General features: G+C 37.2%; 1 protein-coding gene across 4 annotated transcripts in view; it reads left to right on the top strand.

Annotated features, from left to right (window-relative positions):
* CEP112 (centrosomal protein 112) overlaps nt 1-22,954 on the top strand; it is a 123,233-nt gene that overhangs the window by 18,069 nt on the left and 82,210 nt on the right. For all 4 annotated transcript variants that reach the window (XM_015880028.2, XM_015880029.2, XM_015880027.2 and 1 more), the window contains exons 9-17: nt 2,988-3,074; nt 4,863-4,962; nt 6,127-6,245; nt 7,320-7,463; nt 9,398-9,552; nt 9,822-9,951; nt 10,722-10,814; nt 11,312-11,371; nt 12,821-12,900. In XM_015880028.2, the coding sequence (XP_015735514.1) occupies nt 2,988-3,074; nt 4,863-4,962; nt 6,127-6,245; nt 7,320-7,463; nt 9,398-9,552; nt 9,822-9,951; nt 10,722-10,814; nt 11,312-11,371; nt 12,821-12,900 (968 nt within the window). The remainder of the gene's footprint in view (nt 1-2,987; nt 3,075-4,862; nt 4,963-6,126; nt 6,246-7,319; nt 7,464-9,397; nt 9,553-9,821; nt 9,952-10,721; nt 10,815-11,311; nt 11,372-12,820; nt 12,901-22,954) is intronic.

Raw genomic sequence — 22,954 nt, 5'->3', positions numbered from 1 at the left:
ATTACAGCAAGGCAAATAAGTTTTGTTGGACATTGTAAGATACACGAGTCATTGTTCTACATTGTTAGCTCTCACTTTGAAGTTCTCATTTCTTGTTTACATCATTCTCCCCCTTTCCTCTCTTTCTCCGTCCCCCATATATTCATAGACTTGGAAAATATCTGGCAAGCAAACAATACTGTTTTGTCAAATATCCAGAAACCTCTGATGGATGTTAGGGCTTCACAATGCCACCTCTGGCCCAAGGGGGATCCCTGGAATGAAAGCGAGTGAAGAGTGAGCAGTGTTTCAAAGCTGTCTCTGAACTATAGACTCAAATCCATATTGTTCCTTTACTTAGAGACTGGCTTTACAACCAGATCTTTGAATATTTCTAGATTATCTTTTTTTCCCTTTTTTGTAAATAGTGACAAGATGAATGTTTGTCTTTTGTCTCAAGGAAAACTGGGGATATCGCCTTTATTTTTGCAATGATTTCCGACACTTGCAGGTTTCTCTATCAGCTTTAGTTTGACAGCTATTAAAATTTTCATAGCAACTAACCTGCATGTGAAGTTGTAAGACAGGGATATGAGGAAAATCTGTTGTAAAATAACTGCTCACTGCTGTTAGTGTATGAGGGTATTTTTGTTTGTTGGTTGTTTTTGCTCTTTAAATCAGGAAGAAAGTGTGAGGAGGCCCATCAAAGCAGTTCTGTTCTCCATGGCTTTAAATAACAGGGACAGCACAGATGTTTGACATCAGTGATGTTTACATGGCCTTAGGGTTTAATTGCCTCATACTCTTTGTAAGGAGAGTAAACAATGACAGAAATCCAAAGGAATGGTGGTCAGGATAGCAGTGGCTGCATTTCATACATAGTTGCAAACTTCTGCAATATAGCCAAATATCTACACAATAGCTGGGTGTTTTTTGTTTCTTACACAGAATCTTAGTGTCAGGGATTGGAAGGGACCTTATTTTCATTGGTAACGTGTCATAAGCTTAATGTTCTCTGCTGCTGGTGATAAAACATTAAAACCGATGGGTGTCAGGACAGTATTTGATCCTAATGAAATGGATGACTTAGATTTTTCTAAGCTGCTTTTACCTGTTCTTTTCCTAAAACTGAGGGATGAGTTGGTTGGTTAATGTGGTGAGCGAGTTTGTTTCTCGAGGTGTCAAACACCAAAGTGGGAAGAGCACTTTATAGAAGAGAAGCATGTAAAATCATCTAGTGTTATGGCTGAGCTGAGCTGACTTAGAATGGGAGGTTTGGAATTTGATGGCTACAGATACGCACTTGGCTCCATTAAGTGTGGTCGCCATTTCTAAGATACTCCTTTGTTTAAATATTTCATTGAAGATTAAAACTCCAAAATTGAAGGGGAGAAGTTGCACCCAAATGTGAGTTGAGATCATTTGCTTCAAACCCAGCCTCAGTGAGATCCTTTATAAATGTGTTTTCATCCTACTCCATATTTCTTCCTTTACGTCTGCACAGAGCTGAGGTAAGGCCAGCTTCCAGAGGGTGGGCCAGAAAGTTGGCTCTGTTGTTGCTGTGCTTCTTGGCTTTCTCACAGGTTTTCACAGAGTAAATCACAAATGTAGGGTTTTAAAACAAATATCTCTATTTTTACAGCAAAAACTTGCATTGATGTTTCAATGAAAACTGCTGAAGGTGTGTTGGATGTATTGAACCCTTATCACGTTTGTTGTCTGGTATTATTACCAGATACTCATTACAAATGCATGCAACCCTAAGTTTTAAATGTATTCTTTTTGTGTGTGTTTAATATGTATGCAGGTGCAATGGCTACAAATCAGTATTTCATAAGCTTTTAAGAAGATTGGAGTTGAGATTCCAGTATTTGTGTTTTCACGAGTCCTTCGTATTTATTTATGGGATGTTCACAAACTGTCTATCTGGAGGTGGATTATTCTGCTCTGTTTTTAATGAACACGTATTTATCACCAGATAGTAATATTTTTCTTCTATAATGTCACTTTTTTGAGGGGTATATGCATCTGTTTCTTCTCATAGATCTACATATGTATATATTTTAAGAACAGAATGTGTGTTTTTATTATGATGCTTATTTTTGGGTGATAAGAGCTGTCTGTGAGCTGAGCGTACTTTCCTTTTCCTCTGGATTAATTGTCAATCCAACTTTATTTTTTTGGTAATTTGCATAAGACTGAGTGAGTCTTCAGTCCTGAGAGATAAGAACCATTGTGTGGTGTAACCAGCAGAGGGGTGCTTTGGGCATTGGTGGAAATGAAGAACTTGTGCTGCTCTCCTGCTTCCAGATCTGCAGTATTTGTTGCACTGCATCTTCTGGAGCTGGACTCAGGATAAGCTGTAAAGGCAAATATGCAAGAAATTAAAAATGCTTGTAAGACTGTAAATGATAAGCAACTAAGAGTCATTGTTGGGACGAGGTAAGTACCCAGATTCGAACAAAGCAGGAAATGGATTTGAACAATCAAATTCAGCAGCAATCTTAGTCCTGTTATGAGTAACCTTAAAAAGGAAACGTGTTTATAATGAGAGATCTCTGAATAATGGAAAACAAACAAAAATAAACGTGCATCTGGGGTAGGGGATGTTCTTTGTGTAAATGCAACACCTGCCTAAATGGTGAAGGCACGCTTCCCATACTTGGTGTATTAACATAAATATGAAAAGCTTCATTCTTAAGTGTTTGTTTAGGTAAAAGATAATAGCTTTTTTGGGCAGTAGCAGTTGTTTTTATTGCCAATGAAAACATCTTACCAATTCATTTTCTAAATAAATGTTTGAGGTTGAGGCCTTTTGTAACTGCTTGATCAGATAAACAAGAAAATGCTGGAAAACTGAATATTGATTATTTTTCATAGCAGATATTAGGTATTTCCCATTGCCTTCTGAAAGACACCAGTGAATTATGTAGAGGTTACGCAAAGGTTGCTGTGATTTATTCTTTATTTTAATTAAGCTGCTTATTGGTTCTGTTGTATTTTTAAAGCTAGACATGAAAATGAAAATGATGGAAGGTAAATTTCATGAAGAAAGACTTCAGTTACAGCAGAAGCATGATTCTAATGTTCAAAAGGTAAAAACTGCATTTATTTCTTTTCCAGCAATAATATCTAGGACAAAATAATAGACAACTTGATTGTAATAAATTGTTTGCAATTGTACTTTCAGAAATCACAACTCTAAAGTTTCCCTTTAAATTAAGGTTGTAGGTAACAGTTTGCAGAAGCTGATATGAATGTGGAATGTTATAATGTGAACTTGGGAAGTGGGAAATGCTTGCAGGAAGCAGATGAAAATACAAGATGGGGTGGGTTTTTAATTAATGATTAAACAAGACAACCCATGTTAGGACCCTCGCAGCCTCTGTGGATTCGTGTGCTGATAAAATGATCAACTTGTAATTTTTCTTTTAAATGGAGGGTACTTGTAGGAAATGGTGCAGAAAAATACTTAAAGGGATTTATTTTTTATAGCCAAAGCGTAGGCTGGTCTGTAAACAGTCTTCATTTATGTTATTGCATCATTAAAGCTGCATGTTCCTTTTAACTCTCTCGGCAATAAAATGCTACCAGATACACATCCCTCAGCTTAAGTTGGATTTGTCTTTATTGTATTGCATGACACCACCTTTGGGGAAGATTAAAAAAAAAAGACTGTCAAAGACTGTCATGTTACCTTTAACACCACCCTATAAATGCATGGGGTCAGATTGAGTTACTAAGTGCCTTCTGAAGGCTCTGATCCAGCAGTGCAACGGGAGCCAAGCGCACAGGAGCACCATGACTTACCCTACTTTAAGCTTTATCTTTCTGAGTATCTCAGTTTTGTTTCTTAAGTCTGAGTCAGAGACCGGGAGGAAGTGAGTTGACACAACACTGTGACACATCAAAGCCTTCTGAAAGGATGTGAATATTTGGTCAGGTGCGTTTTTGGCTCATCTGTTCTCCATGTCTGCAAGTAGAACTGGCGAGCAAAGATGAGAGAATAAAGGAAGCAGCTTTGTGAGAATAAGAAATAGTTGAAATGCTTTCTCATCCCTTGAGTTGTCATCCTTTCCTAACTAATGTTAGAATTCCATCTTTTGAAGTAGTTTAATAATATTGGATGTTTCAGAAGAGGTTAAATAGTGTCATATTAATCTTTAAAGACACAAACCATTTAATGCAGATGGAATAATATTGTTTTAAGATGAAAGCTTCTGTTTGATGAGAGATTTGGGGCACTGCTATAAAATTGCTGTGGCTTTATTGTTTATCTTAAATGTGAAGTTTCAATTAAAATGGTATCTCAAAGTGTGCAACCATTCAAACTTCTTTCCCAAATCACCATGTACAGAAATGTAAATGTGGTTACACCTCATGGGCTTGGTCTGGGTCTTCACTGAGATCAATTCTTTGTAAGAGTCTAATGAAGTTCATCTGGGATTCGGGCATTTTATAGACCTGCTGAGAATTGTAAGGCTTTTAAGTAATATTAGTCAGTATAAATGTTAAAAACAAAATAAATCATTTCTATTTGCAGCAGTAGCACTGGGAAACTTCCCAATTCTTCTATCTGAATTTCTGTCTTGTAATTGCAACACTGGATTTGCACAAATTTTAAAAGAAAACAAAAAAATCCCCCTAAAACATGAAAGTCCTTTTAAATCTGCTCCAGTGCCTGCTTTTATCTAAATCAGTCCTTTGTTTATGACTTGGCAGTCTCAGTGATGAAAATTACTTATTTCATTGCTTACCCTGCAAGGTCTAAGTGTATCTTAAAGGCAGTTCCTTTGACAGGTATCAGTGTACATTACTCCGTGCGCTGCTTGTGGCTTCGTGCTTTCAGAAGTTTGTTACAGTGCTGTGAATCTTCACTGCAGATTTTGGATCGGAAGAATGACGAAATAGAGCTGTTGAAATCCCTTCACAGATCCAAACAAAATGAAGCTGAGGAGACAATTAGAAAACTGGAGAAGAAAGGTGATTTTTATCTTTTTTTTTCCCCCTCTGTGGTTGGTTTTTGCACGGTGATTGTTGTACTGCATCATGTTTGTGGCTGCGAACCTGTGCATCCCTTATAGCAATAAACATACCTCTTCATTTACAGGTCTTGCTCTTGTTTTTCCTTTAGGCTTGAGAGGCTTGTGTGGCTGCCTTTACTAGTTGTCCAGTTGCCAAACCAAATTTTCCGAGAGACAGTGTGATCTTATGTTTAATACTCAGTCGCTGAAAAAAAAAGTCTTTGATACTGAAGTATGTTGACCACTTCTTCCAAACTTTTGGAATCTCTGGTTCAAGGTTAATTTATTTATACATTCAGTACATTTTAATCAAACCACAATGTATTATTTATTTTGGTCTATTGTGGCAAGAGATTTCAAACATCAGTAGTAGTCTTGAATGCGTTGTAAGTTTGAAACTTGGCCCATCCGAGTGTGGCTTGTCAGCAGTTTCTGAATATTACTTTCTTCAAGAATTCCTTGGAGTATATTTATGCTGTGGATGGAACCACAATGTAAAATAATACAAGTTTGGTAAACTAGGCACAGAAAGGCAAAGAGTTCCATGTATATTTTTACCTGCTCCTTACAAAGTGAATTGTCCTGCAAGCAATGCAGTGCTGTTAGCTCTTCTCAGCCACAGTGCGCTACATTAGTCACCTGCACTCTTGTCAAGCATTGAAAGTCATCGGTCTTCTCTGAAAAGTGGTTGTGTTGGCTGTGTTCCTGCTTTGTTTTCCATAAACGTCAGCCTCTGTTCTTGGTGCAACAAGTTGCAATTTGAGTATTTTTAGTCATTCAGCCCACATGAGAACCTCTTTCTGAGAGCATAAAAAATCAGGTTAGAAATGCCTGTTTTCTTTAGATTCTGTGGATTCTTTTTGATGTTTCTTCACTGCTAGAGTAAGAAAAACCTCACTGAAATATTTTCTAAACATAATAGAGAACACCTTGTACTATTTTAGTGATATCAGGTCTGAGTACTAAGTTGTGAATTGCATACGTTAAGTATTTTTAACAGCAGAAAAACATGAGGAAAGCCAGGTCAGTTGGAAATAGTTGTTATCTGGTTGTATCTGTTGCCAACAGAAAAAAATCCCAAGGATCTCTCTTGAATGGTTGTTTATTTTCCTATTTTTGACAGTTCAGACCCTGCTCCGTGAGTCACAAGTCATCAGAGAAGCAAAGGAAAAACAGATTGTGGAGTTAAAGAAGATGTGCGAGAAAAGCACCGAGTCTCTGAACAACGAGTGGGAGAAAAGGGTAATGAATAATGCTTCAAAATGAAAATGTACATCTGTGAGAATACATTTTGTTACTTTAAAATGTGTATGTATAGAATAGGTTACTCTTAGAGATACTTTCCTGTGCTGATTTTATTTGTGTCTAGAGTAGTCTCTCAAGGTTCTCCTTGCCAGCTTTTGCACACATCCTGCCCCTGTCTGCTGGTCTCTCTACAATTTGGTCCAGGGCTCCAACAAGCCCCCTTGGTGAGCCTTGGGATATATTAGGGAAGTGTTTATTTCTGGTTGACCTGGCATGGAATTTTAATCTCAGTAAACCTGCTCCTACCTGCTGTCACCGCAATTCCTTTGAACTAGTACTTTTGCATTGGGTCATGAATTCTTCAAGATATTTTTATATACTGTTAGACTCGAGGCAGCAGGCAGCAAGGCAAAGAAAAGCATGTTTGCTGCAGTAGAGGTTCACCTTTGCCCAGGTTACTGTCAGTGTTTGTCTTGCTTACCCTTGTCAGAATTGGGAGGGTCACAAGAAGGGCAGAGCGACCTCCTTTGCAGATGAACAGTGCTGCTTCATTTTTGGAGGTTTTTTGCAGCCCTTGCCCTTAGAAGTGATATTAGTTTGAATTTTTGTCTTATGAAAGAAAAATGGTAAATCTTGTCCTTTGTGCTTAAAACCTTGATACTTCAGTGTTTCATTATAGAGAAGTATTATTTTCAGTCTGAGCTCATCTCACTTTTTATAGTTACACAGCAACTGTAACTGTCATCAGTGATGCAGACATATATTGAGAAGGCTAATTAGGATGCTCAATAAATTCAGTTTGACAAAACTATAGAAGCTAAATTGAAGCATTTATCTTAGAGAAGATGGTAGTGTGAAGTATGATGGAAATACAGTGTAAACTACACTATGAAAGGGGTAATTATAGACTTTTTTACAGAGAGTGATATGGTTATATTATAGAATATAAAATAGAATATAGAAATACAGCCTTCACTTGTCAGATGTTCAGTTGGTATACTATGATAATAACTTGCACGTACAAATATTCTATATGTAATTTATTATTTGATCATGCTTTTTGTGGTACAGCTTCACAATGCTGTGGCTGAAATGGAAAAGGAGAAGTTCAGTATTCGGAAGAAGCACACGGAAGACATGCGGGAGCTGCTTGAGGACACCAATGCCCGTCTTACCGAAATGGAGGAAGATTACATGGAACAAATAAAGTCGACTGTAAGCTTCATGTAAATATGTCACAGCAGCAAGTGTATCTTGGAGTCTTGTGCATTTTTTTAACTGTCTATAAAAGTCTATGAGCAGTCTGGAAGCACTATTTAATCATGCGTCTCAATCTTTTTGATCTTCGTTTAGCTTTAAAAAGTATATTGTATCAGTCATATTGGTGTCATAGATATTTGTCTGCTGGTGGATGATGATAAGATGGTGGGGGGAGATTTAATCATCGGCTTCAACTTTACTCTCTACGGAAGTGTAATCCTATGCCAAGCCTTTCAAGTGGGTCTGGTTCCAGCATACCAGGTTTGTAATCATGTAAATTATACAACAATTTGTAGGAAGGCATCATCACCCCAAGCCGCGTTGTTGAATTACTTTCTGAATACTTTTTCCTTCTCAGTTGTTCTCTGACGTGGAAATAGTCTGCTGAACACAGGTATTGAGTGAAAAGATTTCAAACCTATCTTTTCTTGAAAATGCAAGATCAATATTGAATTATGTGTATCCTTCTGAGGTACCTTTCCTAATGTTTCTTTATCTTGGATATCAGTTTTAACTTTGGTTTACTTAAAGATCTATCATTACTTTTATTCCTGTTCCTTTTACTGTGTGTCTAAGTGATGTTCTTAAAGGCAAAAACCCATCTGTGATGACCATTGGTTTGACGAATAGAAACAAATTCTTCCCTGTCTACAGAATTGCATGGATGCACTTAAGTGTAAGTCCATACTGTGGGAAGAAAAAATCCAAGAGATTGAATATGACAGATGAAATAATTCAATGTGTAAACAATGCAGGAAGCAAAAAATTGACAAGAGTCCTAGAAAGGGTGCTGATCTTTTTATCAGTGTTGAATGAGTGAAAGGACAATGTCAAAAAACTTTATTCTCTTATTAATGAATGTTGAATTTAAAACTTAGTATTCAGATCATGTCATAGGTAACAGTAAATACAGAGAAAAATGGACACAGTCTGTCAGCAAGATTGAATTTAAGAACCATCAAAACTAGACATATCTTGCTGAGCAGCCTCTGATTTAATAATTAAACAAGGTAGAGTTCAAGGCAGGGCTTGAGATGAAAGACTGCCCTGTCACTGGAAATTAGTTTTCTTTTTTTTCCTCTCTCTTGGTTGTGTTCTTTTATTTTTCTTTCTCTTTTTTTATTTCTTTGGTATTTCAGGGATTTCTTCTTCAGAGTTTTACATTGTTGAGGATGCCGTTGCTGTTAGCAAGTGAAGTAGACTGAGCAATATTGCTCATAAAGTGGGATTTTGTGTATTAAAAAAGTATAAATATTAACTTCCTGAGGGTGGGGCCACAGGGAGGAGTTACGGTGCTGGGCAGTTTATCTGTGTGACTGACTGAGAAGAAACAACCCAACCAACTGAAACGGCACCAGTTGGAGCTGGCTTTATACTGATGGAAGAATTCTGTCCTGTTTTCACAAAACATGTTAAGTCTTTTGCCAGAGTTCAGCTGGCCACTCTGACTGAGGCTCTTGCTTTACTACAGGCTCATGCAGATGTTATGGGGCACTCAGTTCTGCACTCACCTACTCCAGCACCTCCCTGATGCTCAACTAGATAAAGTTTGCACTGTTCACATATCATCTGTATTATAATCATCCTTATATCCTCAGCATCTGTACCTGTTGCTGTATCTTGATTCCTCTTCTAAAAGATTTGTAACTTAGAAATTGGTTGTGCATATTGTTACATATAATGGAGAGATCACTACTCCTTCTTAGTTATTAATTTGGTGGGGTTTTTGTTATGCATAGAATTTACTATTATAATTGATGATATCTTTGCTGTTCTAACCCTTGTGTCTCTGGTCACCAAAGAACATTGTTGCTCAAGGCTACTGGATAACAACAGCAGTATACACTAATTTATTCTGGTGGTTCCTTAACAGTGGCCTCTTCTTTCAGAACCAGACGGTCAAAAATCTGGAGGCTCGAGTGCAACAGTTGATGGTTGAGGCTGAAAACAGTAAATTACAGCGTCAAAAGTTATCCCAGGAAAAGGCTGAAGCAGAACAACGTTACCAGGCAGCATGCTCTGAACTGCAGGAAATGAAAGCAAGGTAATTAGGTTGCGGTTGATGTTTTTAACATAGAACAATATGGAACCTCCAAAAGCAAACTGTAGTTGTTTTAATTTGATAACTCGGTTAATGATCATTTGCATTAGTGAATTCCACCATTGTAAGTGTTGTATTTCCATTATTTATAAGCATTTAATACTCTTACAAGGAGCTTACAGTCAAACTTGAAAACTAAAAGCTGATGCTGAGCACGTGAAATGCCAAAACATGAAAGCAATTTCCATGTTTTGTTTGCTTACTACTTACAGACACAAGTCGTTTCTGGAAGGCAAGGACCGTATTGTACAGGAATATGAGGAGAGCATTCAGCAGCTACAAAGTAGATATGACATCGATATGAATGTTATGAAGCAGGAGCATGCTCTCTCTGCAGCTAAGGTATGTTTTCACATGTATCCCATTTGAATGTATGTAGGCACAGGTAGTATTTCTATAGCTGATACAGATAAGGTGTAATTAATATGCTGATTTTCCTTGTACTTATGGAAAAAAATCTGAATGCCAGAATACCTCCACACTCTTAAAGACCGAGGGCTCCTACAAGGCCTATTCAGTACGTTGTCCTCAAAGGCATGTTGAGGGAAAATAGTTATTTCCAGAAATAAAGTGTCTTCCAGTTTTCTTTAATATGGAACGTTGTTAAATATTTATGTATTTAAGAAGATATTCTAGAACCTTCTGAATATATATTCTGTCTAAAACATAATATATATGTTTACACAGAAACATGTATCAGGCTGATGTCTACCAGCATGCATAGGTATTGTATGGCATCTATTCTGTTGATAAGATGAAATATACGTAGAAAATGTTAATGTTTCAACTGAATCCAATAGTCTTTGGAACAACAAGACAAATGACATCTTAGGGATTTTTTGTGGAATTCTGGGAGCCTTGATGATGCATTTGCAAGGTCTGTCCTTCTTTTAACTGTTGGTACCAAGCTGATACAAAATATCTTGGTTGTTGTTTGTAGTTATCTATGCATTTATAAGTTCACCAAAGGGACAGAAAGTATCCGAAGTTTCAAACTTATTCTTCTTTTTCTAGGCGCCTTTGAGAAGTGACTTTAAAATGGCAAAGAGATGTATCTGTAGAGCTAATGGGAACACAAAACAAAAATTCTTTCTTCTGTTAAATCCTTGCAGGCATCTGATGTGATTGAAGAGTTACAGCATAGTGTGTGTCTATTAAAACAACAGTTACAAGCTTCAGAACATCAAAGAGAGCAACAACTGAGGGTGAGCCCTGAACTTCTCACTCAGGAATGACAAGTTCCTTTCATGTTTTCCCACTGATCTGAATATTTAGATAGCTATACTAAAATACTTATTATACAATATGCATCCTCATGTATTTTATTCATATAGATACAGAGATGTAAACTTTTCCATAAAATGGTCTCATCTCATCTTACTTTTTTATGGAGATGAGCAGAATTTTCATATTACCCTTGTGACTTTTTATCTTGATTTTCATGTTTTGACATGATTTAACACCATAATCATGTATCAACGCATTATAACCATGTCAAAGAATACGGTTAGGCTGATTAAGAAAAACTTTTTCTTGTTGCTTTCTGACAGCTCAATCTCAAAGAATTGCTTAGTGAAGATTTTTAGTTTAGAGGATTTTTAGTTCTTATGAGTATTCTGGGTGTGTTTAAGGACTGTTTTGAAATGAAAGAACATCACAGCTCTGTTTTATTTGATTTGGAAGTACACTTCTTCATTTGCAGGATCAAGACTATAAACTTCAACAAGACAAGCTTCACTTGGAGAGTATATATGAGAAACAGGTAATAATAGAAGGCAAATATAGCATACTATGCACATCAAGATTCTGAAATCCTCCCCCAAAAGTTAATTTTGTGCAGAACAAGGATATATGGATAATGAAACCTAATGTCCAGCCTGAGAATTAATTAGGTTTCAAATGGGAATAAAGATGTAAAAATATTTAGCACATGTACAGCACCAGTGTTTTGAAAAAGGAATGTATGTCATTTAACTCCTTTTGAGGGGAATTCACTTCAGCTTAGAGGGTACGATACTGTCAGTACTCTTTAGTATAATTTTTTTTCATTATTTTTAGTATGTCTTAACTATTGGCATCTTAAAGCATAGGTATGGTATAAAACCATAAAATGCTATAGATTGGCCCATAAAATACTAAAACCAAGCTTGCCTTCAAGTAGAGGAATCATGAAGTCTCTGATGTAATCTGTTCACTTAAGTACATACCCATTATCTAATAATCTTTATTGGTCTACAGTGGCTATTGCCTGCTAGGATATTTAAACATCAAACAAATAATAGGTAGTAACCCTAAACGTCACTGTTTGATTAAATGTGCTTATCTGCTGAATCAGGAACCAGTTAGGCTAAATGGTTTTACAAGCAAAGGAAACACCTGCTTTTTATAAATAATCTACCACTTGTTTTCCAAACATTCAGCTAAGTGTAAGAACAGTGATGGATTATTACTAAGAGCCATTCCTGAGCTAGCTTTTATATATGTGTGTAACTTAGCCAGGATTGGGAATGCCTTTTTCACTCATTAATATTGAGGCTCTTTGACATGATCTGGGTATTCAGGATTCTGGACAGTAAACGCTTGTGTAAAACTGCTTACAGAAATGAAATGCCATAGTACCATTATTATGGAAAAAAATCATGGCATCTTCAATTGGCTATGTGCCTGTAATTCAGTACATTTCCTATACTTACAAGCATAATCTTCATATAAGAACAAATAATATATTTTAATAACTTAATAAAATGTAACATTGCACATGATTGTAGAGGAATAAATAAATTCCTACGCTCTTCATCCTTTAAAGAAAAACGTGGTTGGTAATTCACATCATGACAGTGTTTCTTAAGCAATCCTAAAAGTAAAGCAAGTTCTTGCACTTAATGGCCTGTGGAAAAAGGTATTGGGAAAGCCAATAGTTTGCATCACACTAAGGGAGGTTGCTAAATTCTGAAGCAGCTTTCCTCTTAATGCTTTGGAAACATCTGTTTCTGGTTATTGGGTTAGGAAAGTGGGAGTCAGATTTAATACACTGTTTGTTGCGATTGTATTGCTTTATAGCAAGATAGATAGATATAGTCATCTATATCAATACTAAAGAAATATGTAAAACAAATAGCTTTTACAATTTAAAATAGCATTTTATTTTTTTTTATATCAGGCTTTGTTTTACCTAACATATGATTATTTTTGTCCTTCAAATGGCATCCAGATTCATGGCATCCAGAATGATCTTGATAAAGAAAGAGGGGATGCCAAGAAGAAAATTCACAAACTGGAGGAGATTTTGAAGTAAGTGAATGTGGAATAATTGGTGAAACGTCTGCAGGATTATTTTTTTTCAGTCAAACTTAATAAAGAAGCATATGCTTAGTGTTGTCTAACCACCTTCTGATAATTGGTAGGGGTTCTGTTCCCATTGTAAAGCTCTGTCTTTGGGATTTTAGCCAAAAGAGAGAGACAAAAACCAAACCACTCAGGTTTTTTCCTTTTTTTTTTTTAATGTGGAGTAACAAAATGAGATTAAAGCGAGTGGTTTTTGCTGATCTTTCCTTGTCAAGTAAATGAAACCATCTTCAATGTAGAATGGATGCATAGCAGACAATCTTCATGGAATATGAGTCACTTTGGACCGTTGTGGAGGAGAGGATGAATTTGAACAATGTGCATTGGAGCCCAATGCAATAAATAGTGGTCTGTTGTGTCGTGTATTGTGCGATCTCCTGTTCAATACTCAGGGTATTTATCATTTAGGATAAGGAATGGATAAGATTAAGGAAAAACTTCAGTCTTGGTTTTAAACTCAGAAATTATATTCAACCTCTGTTTAGTATATGGTATTTATCATTCAAATAGCCATAAATTATGTCTCCAGCATGGATTTTTCTTCTTTGATGCCACACGTCTTTGTGTCAAGTAGTTATTTTTCAAATCTGGCCAGGATTCAGAGCAGTGGTACAGCAGAGATGCTTTTCATTACCAAACATGGAGCAATACCATTGCTAACCTTATCCATTACAAAACTAATTTGGATGCAACAAGTATGATAGTCTCTGAGCAGGAATGGTTTACATACACCAGGTACACGCATGACAAGATTACCTCTTGTTATGCTTCTTCCTTTTCTGATATGTAAAGTATTATTTCCACATGTTTATACACTTGAAAATCAAAATTCTGGAAACAATTTCTAAGAATAACAGATTATTCCAAAACAAAAAGAGAAGTTTTTTGAAAACTACTCAGTTTAATATAACAATATATCTTATCTAAGCTGATAGAGGCATTGGGAAGTCACAGGTGGGAAGTTTGTATTCCTCTATTTCTGTAATCTCGTGGATATTTTGCATCAACAGAGAGTATTTTAAACCACTACAGAAATGAATACAGACTCTAGTGTTCAGTCTTTAAATCCTTTGCACACTCTATATTTTCTGTTGTTTATCAACTAAACTTGATCTTTTAATATTTTAGCATCCGATTCATTTATAATGTTGTTTGTAAGCCGTGGAAGCTTATAAATGGAAGATAATTAATAATACTACATGTCAGCTTGGAGTTACTAATATTAACTATGTTTAATGCAGTAAGTATGAATTTTCAGTTGTCTGGCTGCTCGCAAATGATTCCCCTTCTGAATGCTATTACTGCAGAGTAAACATGGTAGTGCTCTCCTTCAGGCAAGTATTTGTAAAGTGGGTTAGTGGCCTGTGGATTTTGAACTTTTTTTTTTAGTTAACAGCACTGTAATGAGAAGCTCTGCAGATAGCTGAGAAGGTCCTAATTTATTTCAGGTATTCCTTGACTGTCATTAAGCTTAGGTGTTGTTTCATAGCAGTGATCTGGGGTTAATTTTAAAGTTAGTAATGGAATTAGTATTGCTATTTTTTTCCTAAGTGAAACAGAAGTAAAAATGAGCTTTCACTCTTGTCTTTGTTTGGATGGAATCAGAAGTTGGAAGAACAGTCAGGGCTCATTTGTGCTCTGAGAGATTAAAACTATTCTCCTGATAAGTGTATTGCCCTCGTGTAACCCCAGCATGAGTTCTTTTAACCAATTCTTTCAGACTGCAACTGCGGAGCAAAAGCTTTGCATTCTCAGTTTGTCCAAAAGGATGCCCAGAGGCTCCTCTCTCATTGAGACTGAATTGCTGGAAGTAAATGACTGTTTTTTGGCATGAGAAGTAGTAATATTCCTGGATGGTCTGATCAGCCTTTATTGCAAATGAAGGAAGCTACAAAACATAGACTTTGGGAGTGTAAATGGCTTGCTATATGATATAGATGATTTGTTACTTCGGCATCTGTATGTTTCTGATCACAGAAGTGTCAGTACATGTGAATGTCAGGAACAGACTTGCTGCAGGCCTGATACTGAGGAACAAGGCTGACTTTCTGGAAGCCAGACCTTTAGTACCAGCACATGCTCTGTCCCTGGAAGTGCTGGAGGTCAGGCTGGGCAAGGCTTTGGGCATCATGATCAAGTGGGAGGTAACCCTGCCCATGGCAGGGACCTGGAGCAAGATGATCTTCAAAGTCTGTCCTTAGCCAAACCATTCTATGATCCTCTCTCCAAACAATATGTCTGTATGCATTTATATACAGCATGTCTTTGTGTAAGAAATAGTAAGTGGGAAGATTTTTGTCAGAAAAATGGCTGTGTTCCTGAAGATTTCTTTCTGTTGCTGCAGAGATTAGCACATCTAGAAGTCTCTCACTGTTAGATGAAATCACAAGATCAAATGTTTTATGTGAAAGGGCTTTGTTTTCCTGTATCTCTTTGACTATTTGCAGAGGTACAACTGATAAAGTAATTACAAGCTAAAGACAACAGTGAAACTTTGGAAAACAACCTCATCTTTCTTGAGATGGGTGAAAATGCAGTTCACTGTCTTCAGTAGGAATGATGCCTTGTGGAATTGCAGCTCAGAACCTAGTAGGTGTATCAGTGATTTCTCGTGAACTACTTTGATCTGTATGCACTTTGATTCTGAAATGGCCACAGGATTGGATCTTGAGCAGCTACACAGCTGCAAACACAAAGAAAAGGAAGTGGTAGGCATTTTAGGCATTTTATTATTCTTATTAGTTTCATTTTTTCCAGTGGTAGGACAGCAAAGAATTTTACTGCAGTTTCAGTACTACCCATACAGATGAATAATGAAAGCGGAGGAAGAGACGTATAATTCACTTACCTCCTTTATTTTATGTATAGGAATAAGAAACGAAGGGGTATGATTAAATTAAAATTTGCAGCCCTGCAGTAAAGAAGGGATGACTGGGCAGTACCAGTTACAGTCACAAGTTTTCTGAATTGAATTATGTAAATAGAGCATATGTTTAGCCCACCTCAGTGTTAATACGGTCTTTGGTTCCCTTTGATTCTAGAGTCTCTACCTTTATGACTCCATGGATAAAGTTGTGTAAAGTTCCTCCATCTCAAGATGGAGCTTTAGAATAACATATGAGGTTGTTATCTATCTTCCTAACTCTCAGTGTCTGTCACCTGCATGGAAGTGCAGTCCTTCCTGCTGCTGGTTTCTTGGAATAATGCTTGGTGATGATCCTCACATACTAAAAATAATTGCAGGATCTGAGTTGATGCTTCTGAGTTTGCATCTCTTGTATGAGAATTAATATTTCAACTGTGCTGCTGAAATGTAGCTTTCCCAAGGTCTATTTTGAAGGACAATTGAAGGAAATGAGTTTTATAAAGTGATCTTATGACACATTAAATGGAATGTCTCATCTATAGTTGCAGGTGTTGCAACCAAACATTGAAGTGAGCAGCAATATGTTGACACTACCTACAGTTAAATGCTTCATACCATTCTTCCCCTCTATCTTTTTTAAACCTGCTTATGGAGCCAAATCTGAAAGCTTTGTGAGTGGTGATGATACAGAGCAAATGTTTCGCAGCTGGTTTATCGAGAGTCACTCAATAAAACTGTTTGTTTACGTAGGAAATTGGCAACACCTCTCTTCTCCAGTGCTTCTCTGCTCCTTCTCATTTGAACATGCTTAAGACTGTTCTGGGGTAAAGAGATAAAATCTCCTGAAACCAACAGAGCTGCTCTTATCTATTAGCAGATTTGTATTTTTAGAATGGTTATTAAAGTATGTGAGTATGGTTTTCAGAATGTTTTCTGATTTGTTTATGATGGCAGAGCAAAATGTTGCAAAACCCTTTCAACCAAAGGCATGGTATGAAGATAGAGCATGGCAGCAGAAATGTAATGAGGTACAGAAAGAAAAGCAATATACAAGTATGTACGGGAGAAGAAAAGTATGTGCACACATACGCAGATCTTGTGTTTATGCTGAATCTCTCTCTTACTTTTTCCTACTGCTCTGGCTTTGCAGTGACTTGTTTTTCATAGCGTAGCTTTCTTTTAGATGTGAAGAGGAAGTCCAGATGTTGTTTGGTCTAAATGATTCTCTTGTCTTTGTTCATAATTGTAACACAATGGAAAGTGCAGCAATAACAGCAGAGAAGTCAACATCCCAGGCTGCAGCAATTGAGGATTTGCTCAGATGCAACAGCTGTGGGCATGGAAATAAGGGGAAGAAGCTGCTTACCTTTGGAAGGCCTCAGGTATGCAGAAATCTCCAAATAGATGCCCTCCACTGCCAACCCTTAAATAAGGTCTGGGTGGGGAGGGCTGGCTCTATCCCTTCTGATCACTCGGGTTCATTGCATGCACCCGAGCTCCCCTGGATTGGCTCTGCCAGTGCTCAATCACTGTTTCAGGCCATGACTTGCCATTCCCACTACAATAATATGCAAAAACATCAAATTTTAGCAGCAGAGGTTTTATGCAAGAATCTCTTAGCCGTCTCTTGCAAAACTCCCTTAGTCTTTATATCACTTTTATCAAAGTGAATATAACAAGGGCAGCATAAGAAACATGAAGGTACATAAATCTGAGATAAAGCGATGGTATACATAATGCATCTTAGCTAATAAAAAGCAAAACAGGTAATGGAAAGAATAAAAACCTATCATCTGTATTTCCTGTAGCGAAGGATGTGACAAATACCACCGCATACAGCAAAATACAACTGCATGAGAATCATCCTTATGATGATAAATAAATGCAGAGATATCTTTAACCACAAGGGCTGTTTTTCTTCCTTTTTTTTGCTGCTCTATGCTGAATGCAAGTTCTCAGTCACTGCTTGTTAATATTTTTAGGATAATTGACTAAGTGTAGTTATTTTCCTGCAGTTAATTCAATTTTTCCTTGAAAACAGATTATTTGTGTATGGAGAAATTCTTGTAGGAATGGAAAAGCTATTACTATTACTATTTAAAGCAGGAAATAATTAAAGAAATACGAGAAGCCATTGTCTTTAATTCCAAATGTTGCAATAAAGAGCGTTATTAAGAGTTTATACTCATGTTCATTGTGTTCATCATTCTCTTTTATTAAAAATATTTCATGTTGTCTGGTTACAACAGTTGCAATATGGTGAGAAAGGCAGACCTTGTGATTTAGGAGCAGCGGCAATGCTAAGTGGCTGAACAGTTTAGAGACTACTTGACTCTTTAAGACAGGGTTGTGGTCTTGGGTTGGTTTTTTTTTGTGTGTATGTGTGTATGTTTTATTTTTTCCCCTCCAAGAATCAGTGGAAAAACAGCCAGCTGTTCTCCACTTGGTGCTGTGCTTGAGCATCTGAAACCTTTTAGAGTCGAACCAGTCAAAGTTTCCAGCATATTGTAAACATTCCTTTAGCTGCAGTGAACATGCTGACATAACCCTCACTCTAGGGGGCACAATGTAAAGTCTGAACAGAGGACAAAAAAAATGTGGTAGCTTTATTTAATAGTCTCACTTAAAAGAAAACCTAAAGTGTTGTATTAACTATTTACAGCCTTTCATTTTCTTTCTCCAGTTTCTCTGGAGACCCGCTGGCAGTAATGAAATATGTATTTAAAATAACCTCCAGTTATACAAAAAACAAAATGGCTTGATTTGTAGCTTTTGTCTATATGCAGCATATAGTCATGTCCCTTAAGGTGACTATATATTACATCTTTTTAATGATATAAACTAAGGAAATGCTTTGCTATGGCATATAGCTGTATGAAATGAGAAGTATTGCCTTGTTAGATGAACAGTGCATGGTGCTATAACACATAGTTTCTGTTGAAACTGATATTATAATAATTAATGTAGTTAAGGGCTGTAGAGTTTGATCTCAATAAGTGAATATGTAAGTAGTTAAGACAAAGGTCAGAATCATTCTCTTATTCCAAAAATCCTTCCCTTTGATATTAGCAGATCTTTGATATTCAGTGCAATATACTTCAAGGCTACAGTGCCCAAAACTCTGCTGAAATGAAGAGCCTTCAGTTGGCCAAGGGGAATCTAGTTCAAAGAATGCCTTCATTATGTTTTTGCTTGTTGCCAGGCAGATTTCAATGACATTTGGTAATCTTGACTCTACTTTTACTTTTTCTTTTGCTTACTTTGTGCAGTTATCCTTCAGTTACATCAACAGCACAAGCAGCCTTCATTGAGAAGTGAAAGTTAGTATTTCTAACAGTGCTACTATTGAAAACATAACATGTAAAACCATGTCTGGTGGGCATGAAGAAGCAGCTGATGAGCTGCGTAAGTGCTCATCATTCCTTGGTACTGAGTTGTCCATTACAACATGGATATTGCAACACCCTAAAATATAACTGCACTGAACCCAGTTGCCTTAATATACAAAATGACTAAATGAATATTGTATACTTTAAACTGAAGTAATGAGTTAGATATTTCACTTAAAATTCTGTTATGGAAAAAATTGGAAGCAGTCTTAATACTGTTATTTCATCCTTGTTGTTTCTGACGTCCAGCTGCTGTTGGCACTGTCACTCATAGCATCTTCCTGTTCTTTGATTCTTCTTGCCTGGCTCTCCTTCTCTTTCAGATCTTCTTTCCCATGGGTTGTTCTTGAGATGGTTTATTTTATTCCACTCCAACCTTCCGTGGTACAGCACTGTTCTTTGATCCCCATCTTTTCTGTATCTCTTCATTGGGTAAACTCATTAATCTATTTGTTATCTGTGCTGCTGTAGCAGTCCACCTTTTAATTACAGTCTTGTCTCCTTTTATCTACACCCATCTCTCTTATTCTCGCCTCCATGTTCCACTGGCTGAGGTTTGCCTGCCATCTTTGCACATGAAAGCCACAACAGTTCATCTGTGTCCTAATCCTCCATTTTGGATAACCAAGCCTCCGTGGCCTTTCATATGTGATGCATCTAAATCTTGTGGACAATTTCTGCAGTGTTTAGCTAAGTTACATCACTTTCCAGCCACATTTGCAATGCTTACCCAGGCTTTTCACCCACATCTCATTCATCACTGTGCACTTGCTGTTTTTATTCTGTTTGTGTAGCACCTAGCACAACAGTGCCCTGTCGTTATTATAATGGGAAATAGTTATAATAATTATTACAGTTTGACTAATATCTGGTAAATTTGTGAGCTGCTCACTTTGAATGCAATGCACGATTCTTCTTATTTCACTTATGTGTGATGTTACACACAAGCAGTATTTATTCTAACTGCATTAATGACTTTAAGTAGTGGCTTACTTTGTTAATGTTATCTCATGATTTATTTAAAACATAAGTATACGGTTTGAAGTGATTGATATTTACAATACAATTATTACAGCTTACTTGAAGGTATGCAGACCAGCTTTTTGATGTTAACATCTCAAATTATGCAAAATATAAACAATTTATAAGTGCATCCATGCTTTTTCTCATCAGGACAAACTCATCTTGTGCTTAAAATCAGAGAGTGAAAGATAAAATTGTTCTCTACCTTATATTTTCTTTCTTTGAAATGATGAAACAAGTTAGAATGCTTTCTAACAACTTAGAAATATTGAAGTGCCCAGGGACAGGATAGGGATGATGTTTTGAAGGCAATAAATATTTCAGCTTCACATTTCAGTCTTTCTTCTTCATTCCTTTGATCTGGCTTTGGTTTAGTTATCATTCCGCCTGAATGACTTCACACTGTCTTTCTTCCTCTCCACACCAAAAAGAAGTGTTCTGCACAGATCCCATATGTTTGGGTGGTCGTTGTTCCTCATTGTTTGCTGGCAATAATGTTCTCTATTGTAAGGTGCACAAACTACAGCTAAGATGGATGTGCTTAGGGCCAATATATAACTTACACAGAATGCTGATAGTTAACTATCACTGTTACAAATAGTAGAGCATGAGCAGTAAAATGGTATATTTCAGAGCACTTTTCTGTAGCAGTAAAATGAGCAGGAATCTCTTCTTCCTACAAAGATGTGGTATGTTAGGCCTTAATACATCATATATGTGGTTAAAATAGTCTTCATGCCTAGAAGGTGTGTTATGTGGTGTATTTAATGATCATCATGTGTAGCTGAGTAGCAGTGCCATGAGTCTTGCAATTGGCTGCACATTGGTGAAGTGCTGCCTCTTTTTCCTATTACTGAGAAGCCCTCCAAGCTCTGCACAGGGCGCTTGTGTGCAGATTTGCCAGTGGGATATGAAACGGTCCACAGAATTTGTCCACGTGTGGCTCCAGGGTACTTGTTCTGTGCTTAATGAAGTCATTAAAATGAAGATGCTTTAATGAAATGCTTAATGAAGACATTTAAATCTGTTGAAGACAGTGCAAGTGTGGTGCTGCTCCCACTCCTTGTTTGTTGGTGGTCAACTTTCCCCTTTGTATAGGGCCTGGTGAGAACCTTTTGGCTGGAGGACCCTCTGGATAATACTGCTGGTTCATGCTATGTTTGCTGGAACATCTTGAATTTATTTAACCTCACATGTAAATCACTGCCTTGCCCTGAGTTTCATTAACTTGCAGTGCTGTAGTGTCTTCTGCATTCAGTTGTTACCTCTTGGAAAGCATTTTACGAAGCAAGGAAAGTATTTCTGATTAAGCATGAAGAAGCATTCAAGATGTTTATATTTGCTGTTTATCAGTCAGCTTCAGAGCACTGCTTTCTAAAACTGCAATTCTGGACTTCATAGTCCACTTTCACTGAGATGGTCTGCGCTGTGTAAAATTGCTAATTCTGTTGCCATATCCTTTATATGCTGAAACAAGAGGAATTTGATGCTTTTAAAACTGGGGACAAAGAGTAAATTCACCCTATTTTTATATTCAAGCCAGCTCAGCTTTAGGGGATTTAAGTGATGTAATTGTATTGTATTCAGCCCCACAACTAGACCAACTGAGGGAAAAAAAAGTCTTCAAAGTGAATATTTGAGTGCTTCATGCCAGGCACATTGCTCAGTGACTTGGGGGGGAAAAAAAGTGAAGCTTTTCTTATATTTGTGAACCACAGCCCATTGTTGTGCGTGTTTGCTCAGCTTCTGTATAAATCTGAATCACGCAGAAAGCAGAGCTTGCTTCCCCCATCCTAAAGAAAGTAACACAAAGAATTGTTCCTAGTTATAATGAGGTGTTACATCTATTCATGGTATTAAGTCCTGAATTGAAAGGAAGGTGCATAAATCCAATCCTGAAAAGTTTATCTTGTAATATTTCAAAATAAAAATAAGACTCCTTGGGAAGGAGATGCCTACATCTGGAGGCTCGCTAGCAGCACAAGGGCTGGCATCTTCTCCTTTTATGTTTAAATCTGTTGCATTTCCATCTGCCTGGGCTGAAAATGTTCTTCCAGTGCCTCCTGACAGTTAATCAGTGCTGGAATAAGCTTTGGTTTTGTTTCCTACTTGGAGCTGGAAGTACTAGATGTATTTTGTGGGGAGGGAGAAGTGTTGTGCAGTACTCATAAACAAATGAAGGATTGCTGGGAGATGCTGATGCATTCCCCTCTGTTTCCTCTGGGGCAATGCTCAGCTGCTGCCCATCTCTGCTCTTGCAGGATGCTGAGCCACATGGATCTCAGAAGATCCTTCATTCTCTTCATATTCATTCCCATGAATTGCTGTAGGTTTTGCTATGGGAGAAGGTAATGATGTGCTCACTGTACCTCAGTATCCAGCAGCTAACGCCTTGGGAAGTTCTATGCTCAGCAGCAGCTCCTTCTAGTTATGCGCATTTCAGGGGAGCCATGAAGCCAAGGGCTCTGCAGGTAGGATCAGTGTTATCAGCTCACTTGGACCATGCTTAACTTCTGAGAACTGTCTGAGGAGTTTTGTAATTGCACTTACGATGGTGATTTTTAGATCCTTCCTGGTAGAAGTTTAAATCCCAAGTTACCTTTGTGCCATTTGAATTTAGACAGAAAAAAGAACACACACATCCTTAGCAATAATCACCAAAATGAGAATGTGATGTGGGAGTTTTTGTTTCAGCCCAGTTTCTGCTGGGTAAAAAAAAAAG

Source organism: Coturnix japonica, chromosome 18, assembly GCF_001577835.2.
Source record: "Coturnix japonica isolate 7356 chromosome 18, Coturnix japonica 2.1, whole genome shotgun sequence".
Taxonomy (NCBI): domain Eukaryota; kingdom Metazoa; phylum Chordata; class Aves; order Galliformes; family Phasianidae; genus Coturnix; species Coturnix japonica.
This window is presented reverse-complemented; position numbering and strand designations above follow the sequence as displayed.